The 15,450-nt window shown below is 46.2% G+C and overlaps 1 protein-coding gene across 2 annotated transcripts in view; it reads left to right on the forward strand.

Annotated features, from left to right (window-relative positions):
• SEPTIN3 (septin 3) overlaps positions 1-15,450 on the forward strand; it is an 86,813-nt gene that overhangs the window by 55,691 nt on the left and 15,672 nt on the right. For both annotated transcript variants that reach the window (XM_086958442.1, XM_086958446.1), the window contains exons 7-9: positions 6,265-6,360; positions 14,877-14,976; positions 15,340-15,391. In XM_086958442.1, the coding sequence (XP_086814568.1) occupies positions 6,265-6,360; positions 14,877-14,976; positions 15,340-15,391 (248 nt within the window). The remainder of the gene's footprint in view (positions 1-6,264; positions 6,361-14,876; positions 14,977-15,339; positions 15,392-15,450) is intronic.

The following is a 15,450-nucleotide window of genomic DNA, read 5'->3' on the forward strand; positions in this document are numbered from 1 at the left end:
TACAACAATAATTATTGATAAATTAATGTACCTGTATTAGTGCTTAATTTGAGCTTCTGGTGCTCAACAACACAAAAATAAGTAGGAGTAAAGGAACTACGCTATAAAGTTTAGTGGCAAGAATTGTCTGTTTGAAAAACTGCCCTCACCCACAAATTTGTGGCATGCTTCAGCATAGGCTTGCTAAACAACACCCCTGCGCAGACCAACGGCTGGGGTGGAGCAAAAGGGAGGGGGAAGACAATACAAACATGAATAACAGTAGGGATCAAAAAAGAAATTTATAAGTGCAGATTATAGAGTTTTTACAACTCTCGGGAATCCACTTTACTACTTTATTCCCAAATTTCTCGGTCAGGATTAAAAAATAAAGTAGCATGGTGGTGATAGGGCTGATTAGTAACCGTTTATCCCTTTTATCTGCATGCATGTCAACATGTTTCTGCCGGTTAACGTGTCTTTACGGCATTCGTCAGGACCAAAAGAACCCCTCTATGTTACCCTCCTTTCCTACCTTACTTCAGCACTTCGCCAAAAGACCCTCTTTGGTCTAGAGTTGTGTAATCACACTGCAGTAGTACCGAGTTTCACAGTTGTTGAAGCTCGAAAGGGCTTGGGAGCGGTAGAGGCTTCCTGTAGTCAAGCATTTGTCAAGGTGACGCACCCACCCGCAGTCAGTCTCTCAGTACACCTCTCGACACCGGCACTGAATTGTCAAAACTGGCACTTATGACAGTCTGCCACATGGTGGAACTGTTTGTCTAAATTATAAATGAACACAACAGTTGTTTTTTCATCCAATAAACATTAAAACTTACCAATACTTGGCTCCCAAGCCATTCTTATAGCCTTGGGGGCCTCAAATAGTCTGAATTGTTACATTTGTAGAGTGCGATGTTTAGTAGTTGTATTGGTTCTGTCATTGGTAGCACTGGCAGGGGCAATGGGTGAAGTGGCCTCCTGACAAGTGCCCTGTTACTTAACTTTTTATATATTAGGCACTGACCTATATAGATAATACGTGCTCTTATAAAACATCCCGATATACATACTTTGTCCTTGATTGGCAAAACTAAATATCAATTATTCCAAAATGGCATTAAAGCTAAAGGGATGTAGAAAAATGCTGTTTGGAATGAAGTAACTATGTTCCCTTTTTCTTGGGCTATGAAGCCTTTAAATGTATTACTGACAATTGTCCTAAAGATAGCCTTGGAATAATCTCAGCAGCTGAGATATGTTGATATGGTAGTTCTTGATGTAGAACAGATTGAGGGGAATAATTTTGCAAAATTCCTTTTCCACATTTGTTGATGCATTCCTCAGTAATGGCACAGAGGCATTATATCTCAGCTGTGTGGAGAACGAACAGGATGGTGTTGCCTGGAAGAGATTAAGTAAAAAACGGTGGGTAACCCAATAGACCCTTGCAGGCTCGGGCAGATACTGTAGATTAAGAAAAGTGCCAGCATGGGAATTTGTTCAAATTTTTTTTTTAACAAAAATCAGACTAAAGTGTCATTTGTATCAATTGGTCTGACCCAACCTAATTGGTATCTGTTCACAACTATTCTGTTTGTCTGACCAAGAGACAAAAAAAGAGCAATAAAGCAAAAAACAGCAACACAGGGAATCTTTTTTATCAAAAGATATTTCTTTTATATATGTTATTTGTTGTTGAAAGGGTACATATCAACCATTAAAATTGATCAAAATGCATTCAAATGAAAATGGGATTAACATATTATTCCTACAATACATCTGAATAAAAAATCCAATCCAAGAAAAATAATAAATGACTCCTGTTTTTCTCAAAGTGAAGGTCACTTGTGAAATCAACAACAGATGTAGAAATGGACTCTATAGTCGACGTTTCGGTCTTTTGTCGTTTACTCCTTAAGACCTTCTTCAGGACAACAGATATTTGCATATAGCGGTGACCCCCTAAGAAGACATAATGTAACACATTACTATCATGTCCCTGTGATTTTACAACGTATTGAAAAAAAAGAGAACACATATAACCTGTGTGCAAAAGATAACAAATTATTTACAAGGAAATTCAATTGAACAAGAAGTCAAATAAATTCATTATGATGAATTAATCATCAGACCTTACTACTCTTTGTAGTATATCGGTTTCGACATGTTTCATACAGAAACTTACTTTTACAACTGATCCTGATGTAATTTCCAACAGGTAGATTCTAAACAGGCTCTCTACGGCAGTCCTGATTTTCTAAAACTGAAAATGGGTATGTCAAAACTTGAACTAAAAATACAACCATATATTGCCCCAGTCGGTTGGATGTTTACCTGAACAATTTTACGTCACGTAAACTGGTCTGCATATCAGGGTACTTTTTCTCACAGCCAGGATTTTCTGATTCTTTTATAGATTTTGTTTCTCTCTTTTCACATTAGAGAATCTGAAAGATCAAACGTTTGTATTTTCTACTGTTATTTTCGCTCGGACTAAGCAGACTTGAAGCACTTTCAAATAAATGCCTATTGTCAAATTAAATGGCGTTCTGTGGTTCAAAAATGCATCTTTGCAACGCACCATGAATCTTAAAGGTGCGTCCTATCAATATGCCACAACTCGCGACCAGACTCTGTCCCATTCTGAGTAAATAGTCAATCAGATATGTATATTTATAACAGACAGAAGTATCTTGTTGGTGCATCATGATTCTCGACTGCACTGTATCACCATAAGAATATTACATGTTACGGTGAGCGCATTATAACCAGCAGGAATAAAAGTAAATGATCTAAGATGTCACTGTGATACCAACCTATTTACAAGTTTAAATAAGGGGTGAATAACAGCGTCTTAACGATGCACGCACTTTGTACACCGCATCTCTTTAGAAAAATTGCACTTCGCAATGTGCTTTAAAAACAAAGGAGATATGTGACGAATCTCACTTTGAAAAGACTGTATAGGTGAGGATAGCGGTGAATATATCACACCAAACGACAGTATTCAGTCTATATACTGCGCATTGTTACTGTGGTTAATTTTAAATATAACACATGGCAGTAAGCGTTTTTATCAAAGACAACAATAGATGTGTTATGTCTTATGCCAGAAACAAACTTGTTTCCAGAAGCAAATGCCTAAGACTTTATGAACAAAAGGAAGGCATGCTGGGATCAAAATCGTCTCACCAAAGTTAAACTGAACACATTCACATTTGTTATTTGCTTGCTTACTTGCAGAAAGTACTCCATGTCGGAAAAAGTCCTTCCAGATCGAGATGCACTAATCTTACAAAGTCACGCGAGAACAGCAATCAACGTGACTTCGGCTTGCTTCGCTTTATAAAGGCCTTCTTCTAAAATGGTGGCCTACAGAGAAACGCTGCAAAGTATCGGCCATATTGAAACGGCAAAGATTTTATTAGTTTTATATCCTACAGAGAGGCTACAGCCCAACTTTAGAGTCCTTTTCTCTGCTTTTTATATATTCAAATTTGCAATTTAAATATGTTCGACCCATAAGTTGGACTCATTTTTAAACCGATTGATCAACATTGCGAAACCGATTTGTAACTATTATATAGGGCATCGATGTTGTAAACGAAGTTAAAACTAGGTGATCAATAATTCAAAAGAAATTGTGACTAGATTTTAACGTCCTGGGACTTCGGGTAAAAGGTCTTCATTGGTAACAGTCAGACACAATTTGCAAAATGCAAACATTAGTTGCGAACTCACTGCTAATGCTGTCGCTGAACGATGCGCTCACATTCTGACGAAAGTGTCAAACCTACAGTGACTGTCCAATCCAAGAAGAATATTTCTAAAGGAAATTATTTCTAGAAGATATTAAATGTCACACTCCTTGTGCTCACAATCTAATTTAGGTGACAGATGACTGTCCAATCCAAGAAGAATATTTATAAAGGAAAGATATTAAATGCCACATTCCTTGTGCTCACAATCTAATTTAGGTGACAGATAATAATATGCCAAAGATATTACATATCACATTCTATGTGCTCACAATCTAATTTAAATTACAGATGATAAATTGTCTACAATGGACATTACAACAACCCTTCATGTCACATTCTAGGTGCTCACAGTCTGATTCAGGAGACAAAAGGCAGATGCATATCTTTTGGTAAAAAAGATTCCCCGTGTTGCTGTTTTTTGCTTTATTGCTCTTTTTTTGTCTCTTGGTTAGACAAACATTATAGTTGTGAACAGATGCCAATTAGGTTGGGTCAGACCAATTAATACAAATGACACTTTAGTCTGATTTCTGTTAAACATTTTTTGCACATCTCTGGAAGAGATTAAGACAGAAGAAACAGTTTTACAATTTCCAGGTTTATAAAACTCTTCTAAAATGTTTTACAGTACCTTTCTCTTTGCTTGAACATTGTTATACCTTGCTAGGAATAACTAGTCATACAGCTTTCTTGCTTTATCTAAACTAATACTAATTCTTGAGACACGTTTGAAGAGAGGCTTGATTGTTTCATAGAGATGACTTACAAAGGATAACCTGAGGTCAAGCGAATTTGTGTGTATATCTAGAACCAGCCCAAGATGGAGCCCATGAATTCAGTGTAGTCACAGGCACAGCTCAATCGAGAGATCTCAGTAGTGTCTAGATATCAAAGAATTGGCACCTCAGAGAGAAGAATATTGTATTGTACTATATTGCATTATTTATACAGTGCTTACTACCCCTATATGGGACACTAAGCGCTTGCCTACATGGACAGCAAGCTATGCTATATAGGGTGTGTGACTGAAAGTTTGTTGGCTTTGTTTTGTGATCCTTTATGTGAAGTGTTTCCATGTCAAGCATGATGACCAACGAGGTGTGGTTATCCAATTCTGGGTTACAGTGCTTAGCAGTGTGGTGTATGATGAGCTGTGAGAGACAGATGCACAGTTTGTAGTTTTCAGGATGTTGGAAGCAATGAATAGCCCTGTAGGTCCCTTTATGGTATTTCATATGATCATAGACGGCTTAGCTGGTTATTTTATATGGTTGTCCAACCTGAAGTTTTGTTTATGATTTTGATTCTGAGCGGGATGGGCTTGGGTACTATCAGCCGATATCTGAGTGCCACTGTTAGATGTAAAGACATAGTCATAGTGTATAGTTACTTGGCCTTGCATTGGTGGACTAGATTAAAGTCCTCCAAAGGACCAGCAGGATGTGACAGATCTCTTCAGTTGTTCCATGCCTGTTCACTTGGTGATGGATGGTTTATTGACTAGTACAGTACTGGTATTGGAGAAGCCCCACCGCAGATATGTCTTACGTAAGTGTAAGAGAGGTAAGTTATATTTGAATGCCAACAGCTGAGAATGTTGGTATTACTATTTATGTGGGTCAGAAATATTATATATGAACTGACATAACTATATAATAACTATGTGAACCGTAGGTTAGCTCTTTTTTGCTTACCAGCATATAGAATGTAGTTTGCAGGTTGGGTTGTAAGCTGAAGATTGAACTTGAAGGGGCAACTGTCTTTCCGGGTTCTATATCAGAGATGTGGGATGATATAGTTATCGTGGAAATTGCCATGTTTTCAACTGTCTAGTGAAGTGTAAATGCTTTTGGATGCTTCACTGTACTCAATTTGCATAAATGTTAGGGTTGCAGAATAACATGCCTGACTAGCTTTGATTCCAAATCATGCTTCTTTTTTCACCACCCTACACTTCTTGTCTCTTTACCTCCTCCCGCAGCGTGATTTTCATCCCTGTTTTGTAACTCTGACACAATTTTCCAATGTTTCATTGTCTCTTTCCTTCTCCATTTTCTGCCTTTCTCAATTGCTCTGAGTCAAAGTCTGTTGATAAATAGTAAGTCCTGGTCCCCCCAAAAAGTGCCAGTACCCACCACTTGCTACCAGCAGCACAAATTAAGCACTACGAGGTCAGTTCCCAGGACTCTCCTTCTTACTCCTCGTCAGTGTTTTTACTGACAGGCTCTCACCTCTTTAGCTTATTTCCCGCTTTGGCATTATATGATTTGCCTCTCACCCCTGTAACTAGGTCTGTGACCCCTGTGGCTTAGCTTCTCAGAATTCCGACGTTGACTCAGCATTCTACTGTTTTTTCTCTCACGTCTGCAAATTGGCCCCTAACCTTTACTGCAACACCTTGCACCCTTGTGGCTCCCTCTCTCACCCCATCACTCTTTAGCTGGGCCTCTTACTCCGGCAATGTATCCTCTCACACCTGTCGCTTGTATTCTTACACCTGTGTCCTTTTTTGACCTCCCAGGTGCGGAAGGAACTGGAAGTGAATGGAATCGAGTTCTATCCCCAAAAAGAGTTTGATGAGGACCAGGAGGACAAGTCGGAGAATGACAAGATCAGAGTGGGTCCAGAAGCAATTATTAAAGTACTGTAAACAATAACCGCCCCAAAATCTGGGCATGAAGAGGGTTGGGCTGAGGGAGAAGAAAAAGGGTAGTGGGTAGGGGAACTAGAGGACCATCCTTAGACATTAGGATAGGGTACGGCAGGGCAGACTGAGGGGCAGCTCCTCCATGTGGGCGGAGGAGCGGCGCCTCACTGCTTTCTCGCAGTGCGAGAAGCAGAAACATAAAATGGTATTTTAAATACCATTTTATGTTTCTGCTTCTCACACTGCGCGAAAGCAGAAGGGTATGCCTGGTTAGGGGTGGGCAGGTGGGCAGGTCTGCTGGAGTCCATGGGAGGAGTGCCTTGCCCGCTCTTAGTGCGCTGACTGTTTGGTCGGCCCCAGGGCCGACCTAGCCAGTCATACGCACTAGGCATTTTCTCAATGTAGGCTGCATGCAGTCTACATAGAGAAAATAGCCTCCCCGTAGACGCCTGTGTGGTCGGCGTCCCTGCCACTCACAATGCTGCTACTGCAGCATTGTCATTGGCTTAGGGGAGGGAGGCTGCCTGTGGCTGCTTCCTGTTCAGATGGACGACACAGGACGGGCCGGAAAACACAAAGGTAAGTTAACTTAAGTTTTTTGTTTTTTTAAATGAAACCTCCCCGCTGTGTGACCCCCTCCCCGCTTGCACCCCCACCCACGAGTCATACCAGTTGCGACTGGCCAGACTTCAGCTCTGTTATACAGCATCACAAAGAGGGGACAACTACTACATCTCTCAGGATATCACCACATATTGGGGCAATTATCACTCCAGCATGTGGGGGTACATTGGAGGCAGCCATGCGAGACCTCCCACAAACAGGGACACAGTATTAACTTCACATTTTAGAACCACAGCCCACTTTTTAGAATGCCAATGGACATGAGGCGGGCGATTTTTATAAATGTTACTAAATAATTGTGTGGCAGCACACTGTCATATACACACAACACATTTTCCATTGAAATGGCCACTATATTTGCACATATATACAGTTTTACTGAAAGGACTACATTGCACACAAATGATAATGTGTGGAAATCGGATTTCAGTGAATATTTATCATTTGTGCTTCACCAAGTAAACTGTTTTGATGTGCTTTGATCCTATTACAATCTTTGCCTTAAACGCACTTCAGAATTACAAAAATATGTGCTTCATTTTTGCTTTCCTAACTGCTGAATATGCACAATTCATTTACAGGTATTTACAATTTGTTCTGTGTTACAAAAAATGACATCCTACATCCTTTCTTTACATATTCTCTGTACCCAAGCAAGTTAGTCATATAATTTACTCCACTTTTCTTCTGACTGCAAACTGAGTGGAGTTTATAAACACCTGTCTTTGAAGCGCAGCAAACGTGACAGGATATATACAGGCATCTTTATTTATTGCTCTGACTTTTACGACCCACCAATAATTTGCTCAGGATCCACAAGTGGGTTCCTACCCATAGTTTGGGAAACACTGTCCTAGACTCCAAATTTTCTATTACCTCCCGTCCCTCCCTCGCCTTCCTTCCATACAATTGAGGCTCCGCCTCACACCCAGACCCACCCCCAGCATAAAAACTCTGCCCGCCCCCTCCTCCACCTGTTTTTTTTGTCTCCCTAGTGGGACTTACCTTCAGTTCCTCCCTGTGGCGGTGCCGGGTAGTCTTCGTGCTGGTTCTCTGCGTCGACGGTGTCCTCAGCAGCGTTCTCCTGGCTGTGTCTCCTCTCCTCGTCTCCCTCGTGGTTTGGGGGCGGAGCGGTGACTCGGGAAGCCGCAGCGTTGTTGGGCGGTCCTCCTGTGGCTGGGGCTGTGTTTCCGGGTCGGGCTGTCATGGATGCCTCCTCCCGGACTACACTCTTCTGGATGACCTGGTAGGACGGGTTGCTGCCCGTTTTTGTTTTTCTTTTTTACATTTGCAGGTTGTAATGAGGGTAGGGCCTGTTTTGGGCGGGTTTTCAGGCCAGGGCTGTCATTGGTTCCCGGTTGTGATTTTTTCCCTTCATGTAGCAGCGTGGGGTTTTCTGCTCCTTTGTGCTTCTGCCATGGGTCGCAAGCGGGCGTTTAAGTGGAACCATGTGGTGTCTTCTTCCTCTTCCTCCTCGCCTGAGGTTTCTCCTGTTCCCTCCAAGCGCCCTCGGTGTCGGGGCCTTTCTGGGGGTGATGTGCCTCTCATGTCCAAGGAGGAGGTGCAGGGCATGATTGAGGCGGCTGTGTCTAAGGCTCTCCAGGCTCGTCCGGTGCCTGCGGCTTCTTCTCGTCCACGCTCACTGGATCCTGCGAGGGAGCTTTCCTTGACGGATGATGATGGTCCTTCTACCTCCTCGGGTGGGAAGTTTATCTCCAGGGAGGAGAGATGGGATCATCTGGCTCATGTGCGGGACAATTTAGGGTTCCCTCCTTTCCAGCTGGAGGCAGATGGTAATCTCTTTCCTCAGTATGCTTCTCCCTCCAGGTTGGGCATGCCTTTTCAGGGTCCGGTCAAGGACATGGTGCTGAGGGAGTGGCGTGAGGTTGATAAGTTGCAGGTCCCTCGCTTCCTTCAGAAACTTTACCTTTTATAGGGGGAGGACCCCTTGCCTCACAATTTGGAGCTGGACTCTATCCTGGCCACTCTGATTGGCAAGACTGCTATTCAGCCTGAGGACTGTACCCCGGCGGATGCTACTGATAAGAAGGTGGATTCTGGCCTTAAACGCTCCTTTGCTGCTGGGAACCTGGCGCTGAGGGCTAGCCTTTTCTCTGCCTACTCTGCGCAGTCTTTGGTTCAGGATTTCGAGAAATTGTCTGCGGCGGTTCAGGAGGGCTCTGAGTGCTCTGATCTCCTGGCTGCTATGGAACAGCAGGCTAGGCTATTGGCGGACATTTCATCGGATGTTATAAAGTCTTCGGCTATGTCCACTGGGGCTTTGGTGGCGGCACGTCGTTCCCTCTGGCTCCGGTCCTGGAAGGCTGATCCTGGGGAGAAGGCGGCTCTGCTGAAATTGCCTTTTGATGGTCTGGCTCTGTTTGGGGACCAATTGCCTGCCATGATTTCGAAGGCTTTCAAGGAGCGGAAGCATGCCTTGCCGTATAAGGGCGGGGCGGCTCTGTCTGGTAAGCCTTGGAGTAGGGCCCCTCGATCTTCCCGAAGCGTGATTCTCGTCAGTCTTTCCGCAGGCGGCGTTTTCAGCCCCGTTTTTCTCCCAGGCACGCTGCCTCCGCTCCTAAGGGCCCTGCCAAGAAGGGTCCCTGACAACTACTGTCTGGCCGGTTCCCTGCCGGTGGGGGGTCGTCTTCGGCAGTTTCTTCCTCGTTGGCAGCAGGACGTTTCGGATGGCTGGGTCCTGGACACTGTGGGTCATGGGTACGTGATAGACTTCCTGCAGGTTCCGCCGGATTCTGGGGTTCGGCTGACTCCTCTGCCTGTCTCCGGTCCCCGCAGGGCGGCTCTGCTGGACGGGGTGTCCTGTTTGCTTGCCAAGGCTGCCATCTGCCGGGTTCCTATCGAGGAGGTGGGGACGGGGACCTACTCCATTCTGTTTCTGGTTCAGAAGGTGACCGGGGGCTTTCGGCCTGTCCTCAATCTCAAGTGGGTCAACGCCTGGGTTCGGCCCGTACACTTCCGTATGTTGACCCTTCAGGCCATCATTCCTTTGGTTCAGCCTGGCGACTTCCTGGCATCCATGGATCTCGAGGAAGCTTATCTCCACGTCCCGGTTGCCGCTGCTTCTCAGCGTTTCCTGAGGTTCGCTGTGGGAGACGCCCATTTTCAGTTTTGCGTACTTCCCTTCGGCCTCAGGTCTGCGCCCAGGGTTTTCACAAAGGTCCTGGCGCCTCTCGTGGCTCTCCTTCATGCGGAAGGGGTTTTCATTCATCCTTATCTCGACGACCTCTTGCTGCATGCTGCGGGGGAGTCTCTTTTGCTCTCTCACATCGGGAGGGCCTTGGAGGTTCTTCAGGGACACGGATTTTTGGTGAACTGGGGAAAGTCTTCATTGGTCCCGTCTCAGGACTTGGTGTTCATCGGGGCTCGTTTTCAGACTTTGCTCGGCCATGTTACCTTGTCCGACAAGCGCCTGGTGTCTCTTCAGTCGCAGGTTCGGGCCTTGATGTCCCGGGAGGCTTCTCCAGCGGTCCAGTGGCTGCGGGTGCAGGGACACATGGCTTCCGTGGTGTTTTTGGTTCCATGGGCTCGTTTTCATCTCCTCCGCCTGGCCAACTGGATCCTGTTGGGTTGGTCTCCAGGGTCTCAGAGTCTATTGTCCCTGCTGCCCATGACGGACCGGATCCGGAAGGAGCTTTCCTGGTGGCTCTGCCGCCATCACCTCCTGGCGGGGGTTTCTCTGACTCCCCCGGCTCCGCTTGTGGTGACTACGGACGCCAGCCTGTCCGGATGGGGTGCTTGGCTGGGGTCGGAGCAGGTTCGGGGGTTCTGGTCTCTGCTGGATTCCCGGAGGTCCTCGAACTGGCGGGAGATGAGGGCGATTGTGCTTGCCCTGGTGTACTTTCAGGACTCTTTGTGGGGGCATTGGGTGTTGGTTCAGACGGACAATCTGGTGGCAAAGTCCTATGTCAACCGTCAAGGGGGGACCCGGTCCAGGTCCTTGAACTTGATTGCCAGCGTCCTCTTTCGGTGGGCTCAGGTCTGGGTGCTGGGTCTGTCGGCTCTCTACATTCGGGGGGTGGACAATGTGAGGGCGGATCTGTTGAGCAGGGCCATTCCGTCGTCTCGGGATTTCTCTCTTCTTTCCGGTGTGTTCCTCCAGTTGGTGGGTCGTTGGGGCCTCCCTGTGGTGGACCTGTTTGCGGATCTGGGGAATGCCAAGGTGGTGCAGTTCTGTTCTCTGGGCAGGTGTCCCGGGTCTCTGGGGGTCGACGGCTTGACCTGTCCTTGGCCTCGGGTCTGCTGTATGCCTTCCCTCCCTTTCCGCTGCTTCGGTCCTTTCTGGTGCGGGTCCGGAGGGATTGTGCTCGGGTGTTGTTGGTGGCTCCCTATTGGCCTCGGGCGAATTGGTTTCCTCTCCTGACCGAGTTGTGTTGCGACCGGGAGTGGGTCCTTCCGGTGGTTCCGTCTCCGTTGGAGTTTCCGGCCCTTCCCCTGGATTCTCTCCGGAGGTTGCACCTGTCGGCCTGGCTGTTGAGCGGCAGGGCTTAGCTGGGTTGGGGGTTCCTGCCCAGTTGGCGGTTACTTTGCAGGCGTCGCGTAGGTCCTCCACTCTGCTGTCCTATGCCAGGCATTGGCGGGTCTTTTCGGTCTGGGGTGCTGGTAAGGGTGTTGACCCCACGCTTGCTGACCTCTTTTTGGTGATGCAGTTCCTTCAGGATGGGGCTCTTCTGGGGCTGTCGGAGGCTTCTCTGCGGGTGCAGTGGGCAGCTATTCAGGCTTTTAGGGGCTCCTGGCGTAATTTGCAGGATGAGGGGGCTCTGATGCCTCGTTTTTTTCGGGGTCTGTTGAACTTGTTTCCCCGCCCTGTTCGGTCCTTCCCTTCGTGGGATTTGCATCTGGTGTTGGATGTCCTGTCTGGTCCTCCCTTTGAGCCCCTTGAGGGTCTCGAGTTGCGTCTCTTGACTTTTAAAACTTGCTTTTTGGTCGCTATCACCTCTGCAAGGCGCTTGGGGGAGTTGGGGGCCTTGTCTTGCAAGTTTCCTTTTTGTAAAGTCTTTTCGGATCGGGTGGTTCTGGTTCCCGTTCCGTCCTTTGTCCCTAAGGTCAATTCGGCTTTTCACCTCAGTCAGGAGGTGATTTTGCCTGAGTTCTGTCCTGCTCCTTCCTCGGCTGAGGATTCTCGCTTGCATTGTTTGGATGTCCGACGGGCCTTGCTGTGGTACCTCCATGTTGTTGAGTCCTTCCGGGTGGGGGACTCTTTGTTTGTTAACTTTGGTCCGGCTCGGAAAGGGGTTAACCTTCTACGGCCTCTTTGAGTCGTTGGATTAGGTCCACGGTCTTGCTGGCTTACCATCTTAAGGGTGTGGTTCCTCCTGTGGGGGTTCAGGGGCGTTCCACTCGCAGTATGGCTGCTACGGTGGCTGAGTTGCATGGGGCTTCTGTGGTGGAGATTTGTAGGGCGGCGACTTGGTCTTCTCCATCTACTTTTGTCCGCCACTATCGAATTGCGAGTCTGGAACATTTGGATAATGTTCTGGGCCACAGGGTCTTGTCCTCTATGCAGGGCCAGGGATGTTGATCTGCTGTGTTTTTGGGCACTGTATTAAATTTTGGTGTTCTTTATCACTCAGGTGTCCGTCTCTGTTTTCTTCTGCTTGCTATGTCCTCAATTGTATGGAAGGAAGGCGAGGGAGGGACGGGAGGTAATGCTTCCATTTCTAACGATAATGGCATTACTCCTAGTCCTACTCCCTCGCCTTCCTTCGAGGACCCACCCTCCCTCCCGGTGCGGTTCAACTGAGTGCTAGCTCGGCTTGTTTACGTACAGGTGGAGGAGGGGGCGGGCAGAGTTTTTATGCTGGGGGTGGGTCTGGGTGGGAGGCAGAGCCTCAATTGTATGGAAGGAAGGCGAGGGAGTAGGACTAGGAGTAATGCCATTATCGTTAGAAATGGAAGCATTACCCCACACAATGTATGCCCTGATATCTACTGGCAGGACTGGAAACTGCATGTCAAAGCTGATCAATTTAGGCCCTTGTTCAGTTTCTGAGTGCAGGGAGCCAAACTAACCAATTCTCATCTCACCCAAGATCCTTTATTCCGCATGAGGAAATTAAACAGGGAAAGGGCGCATGATATTTGATGATGTAATTGCCTGGTAGGAGATTCAATCTTTCCTATTTATAAAGGCTCCAACGGTAACCAAAGAACAGGTCTTGCACATGCTACTTGTACAATTGATTCTATCAGGCACTTGGTAAAGGTTGTGATTTAAGTGATCACTTACACCTGTGGGTAGCCCGCCAGCCTGCTCTTGTGTTAAAAGCTTTCACCATTGCATCCCCCTCATAATTACAGATCCCTGCAGTGTTACTAAGGATTGTTTTGACGAAGTGCTTCCAATCCCTTTAGTGGAAGCGCTGTTACCAATACTGTAATGCGAGGCAGGACACAATGTCATGCCCGTCTGCCGAAGGATAATTTTTGTTTGCAGGAAAAGCACATATGTTAGTGGGGTTTATTTTTTATTTACTTACTACCCGTTATGCCGACTCACAAGTAGGGCAACAACAACAAAACATCCACTTCTGTCTGTCTAGGGAAAGTTTCATTTCTGTTTCCATAGTTTACCTCCAGGTGTTATTTGGCCTGCCTCTCTTCTGTTTGCCTTCTGGGGTCCAGTGCAGAGCCATTGCTGTGATGGAGTCTTGTTCTCTTCTGATGGTGTGTCGTATCCATATCCATCTTTTTTTCATAATGATGGTGTCCATGCTCCCTTGCTTGCATCTGTTGTGTTTATTTCTACAAGAGAAACAAGCAATGGCCCTGATGCGCATAGAGATTCCTCTATGCGTGTAGGTCTATTGCTAATGTTTTCTGACTGTATCTGAATTGGTTGGCATGGCGGTCTGGTCAGAAAAAATACGCGGCAGAAAACCATCTCTAAATGAGCACTGTGGAGAATGGACCCAGTGATTCAGGTTTGGCGGAGTGGGAGCCAAGCAGATTTAAGGTTGCCGCATATTTTTTCTGACAACTTTTTTGGCCGACAGACTGTACTGCTACAATTTTCAAAAGGTATATTTGCCCTGAGAAGGTAACTAGTAGATTCACACCTTGGTACCTGCACCAAGGCACGTGATTTATAGTCGGTATGTTTCGTAAGATCCAACGATTGCTCTAATCAATGGAAATTGGTTTTAATAGTGTGTTGTAAGACATTCGTTTTGAATTTGCACTTTAATTTTTCTTAGTAACTAGACTAGATTATATTAAGTCAAATGGTTGATGCACAGACAGTAGCATTTTATGAACTGTGTCCAGGTTGTTTTAAGTTGATATGAACTGAGATCATTTTTACATTATGTGTTGTAAATGTAAATGTTTTGATTGTTATGGAATAGACTGCTGAACAATAAACTTACCGTTGATTTAAGGCTGGACTTCCACTATGCCAAATCTTAAATGACTCCTTTAGTCCACAGAGAAGGTGAGACTTTATTGCCCATGGGTGCTCACTAGAACTTCCAGAATGTCATAGATGCAAGTTGGCCGTCTACTTGGGAATCAAGAGTTCAAGCAGAGAGACTGTAGGGAGGGCTGGAACCTGTCCCCAGTCTAGGGCCAGCTAGTGTTGCCTCAATGGCAGAGGGACGGCTTCCTTATGGGGGTGATACAGGCCCTCAAAGAAAAAGACAAATGGAGCTCAGACTGCGGTCAACACAATGACAGAGCACCAAGAATGTATGAAGGCAAGTTTGTTAGCATTGATAAGTGTGCATTGTATGAATTGCGACTACAGTGTGTAGTTGGTATTAATTATTCTAGCTGCTGGATCTATCTCAGGGTGGGTTGCAGGGACACACACCTGTTACTGATGTGGATCCTTCTTCTGTCTCCAGCAGGACAGCATGCCCTTCGCTGTGGTAGGGAGTGACAAGGAGTTCCAAGTGAATGGGAAAAGGGTCTTAGGCCGAAGGACCCCCTGGGGAATTATAGAAGGTAAGAGGCTAGTACCACCCCATTTCTATTCTAGAATAGGGTTCCACACACATCACTCCCAGTGTGCCTCATGCCTCATCTGAAGTACCCCTGCTATCACACCATTGGGCCCCACACACAGCTCTGACAGTGCACCTCAAAGCTGACCTGAAGTACACCTGCTATTACACACTGGGTCCCACACACATTCCGGCCAGTGCGCCTCAAGCCACACCTGAAGTACCCCTGCTGTTACAACATTGGTACCCACACACAGCACTGTCAGTGCACCTCTGTACTGCCTCCTTCGAACACTTGCATGTTTATGATGTCACAAGTACCTATATCGTTCAATCTCACTTGTACTCTCATTTCTAATTTCAGTGGAGAACTTGGCACACTGCGAGTTTGCACTGCTGCGGGACTTTGTCATCAGGTAAGTGCAAAAATTTGTGCTGCGTCTTCGAGCAGTTCAGCTTATTTGAACACTCAGGT

This window comes from Lissotriton vulgaris, chromosome 1_1 (assembly GCF_964263255.1).
Source record: "Lissotriton vulgaris chromosome 1_1, aLisVul1.2, whole genome shotgun sequence".
Lineage (NCBI taxonomy): Eukaryota > Metazoa > Chordata > Amphibia > Caudata > Salamandridae > Lissotriton > Lissotriton vulgaris.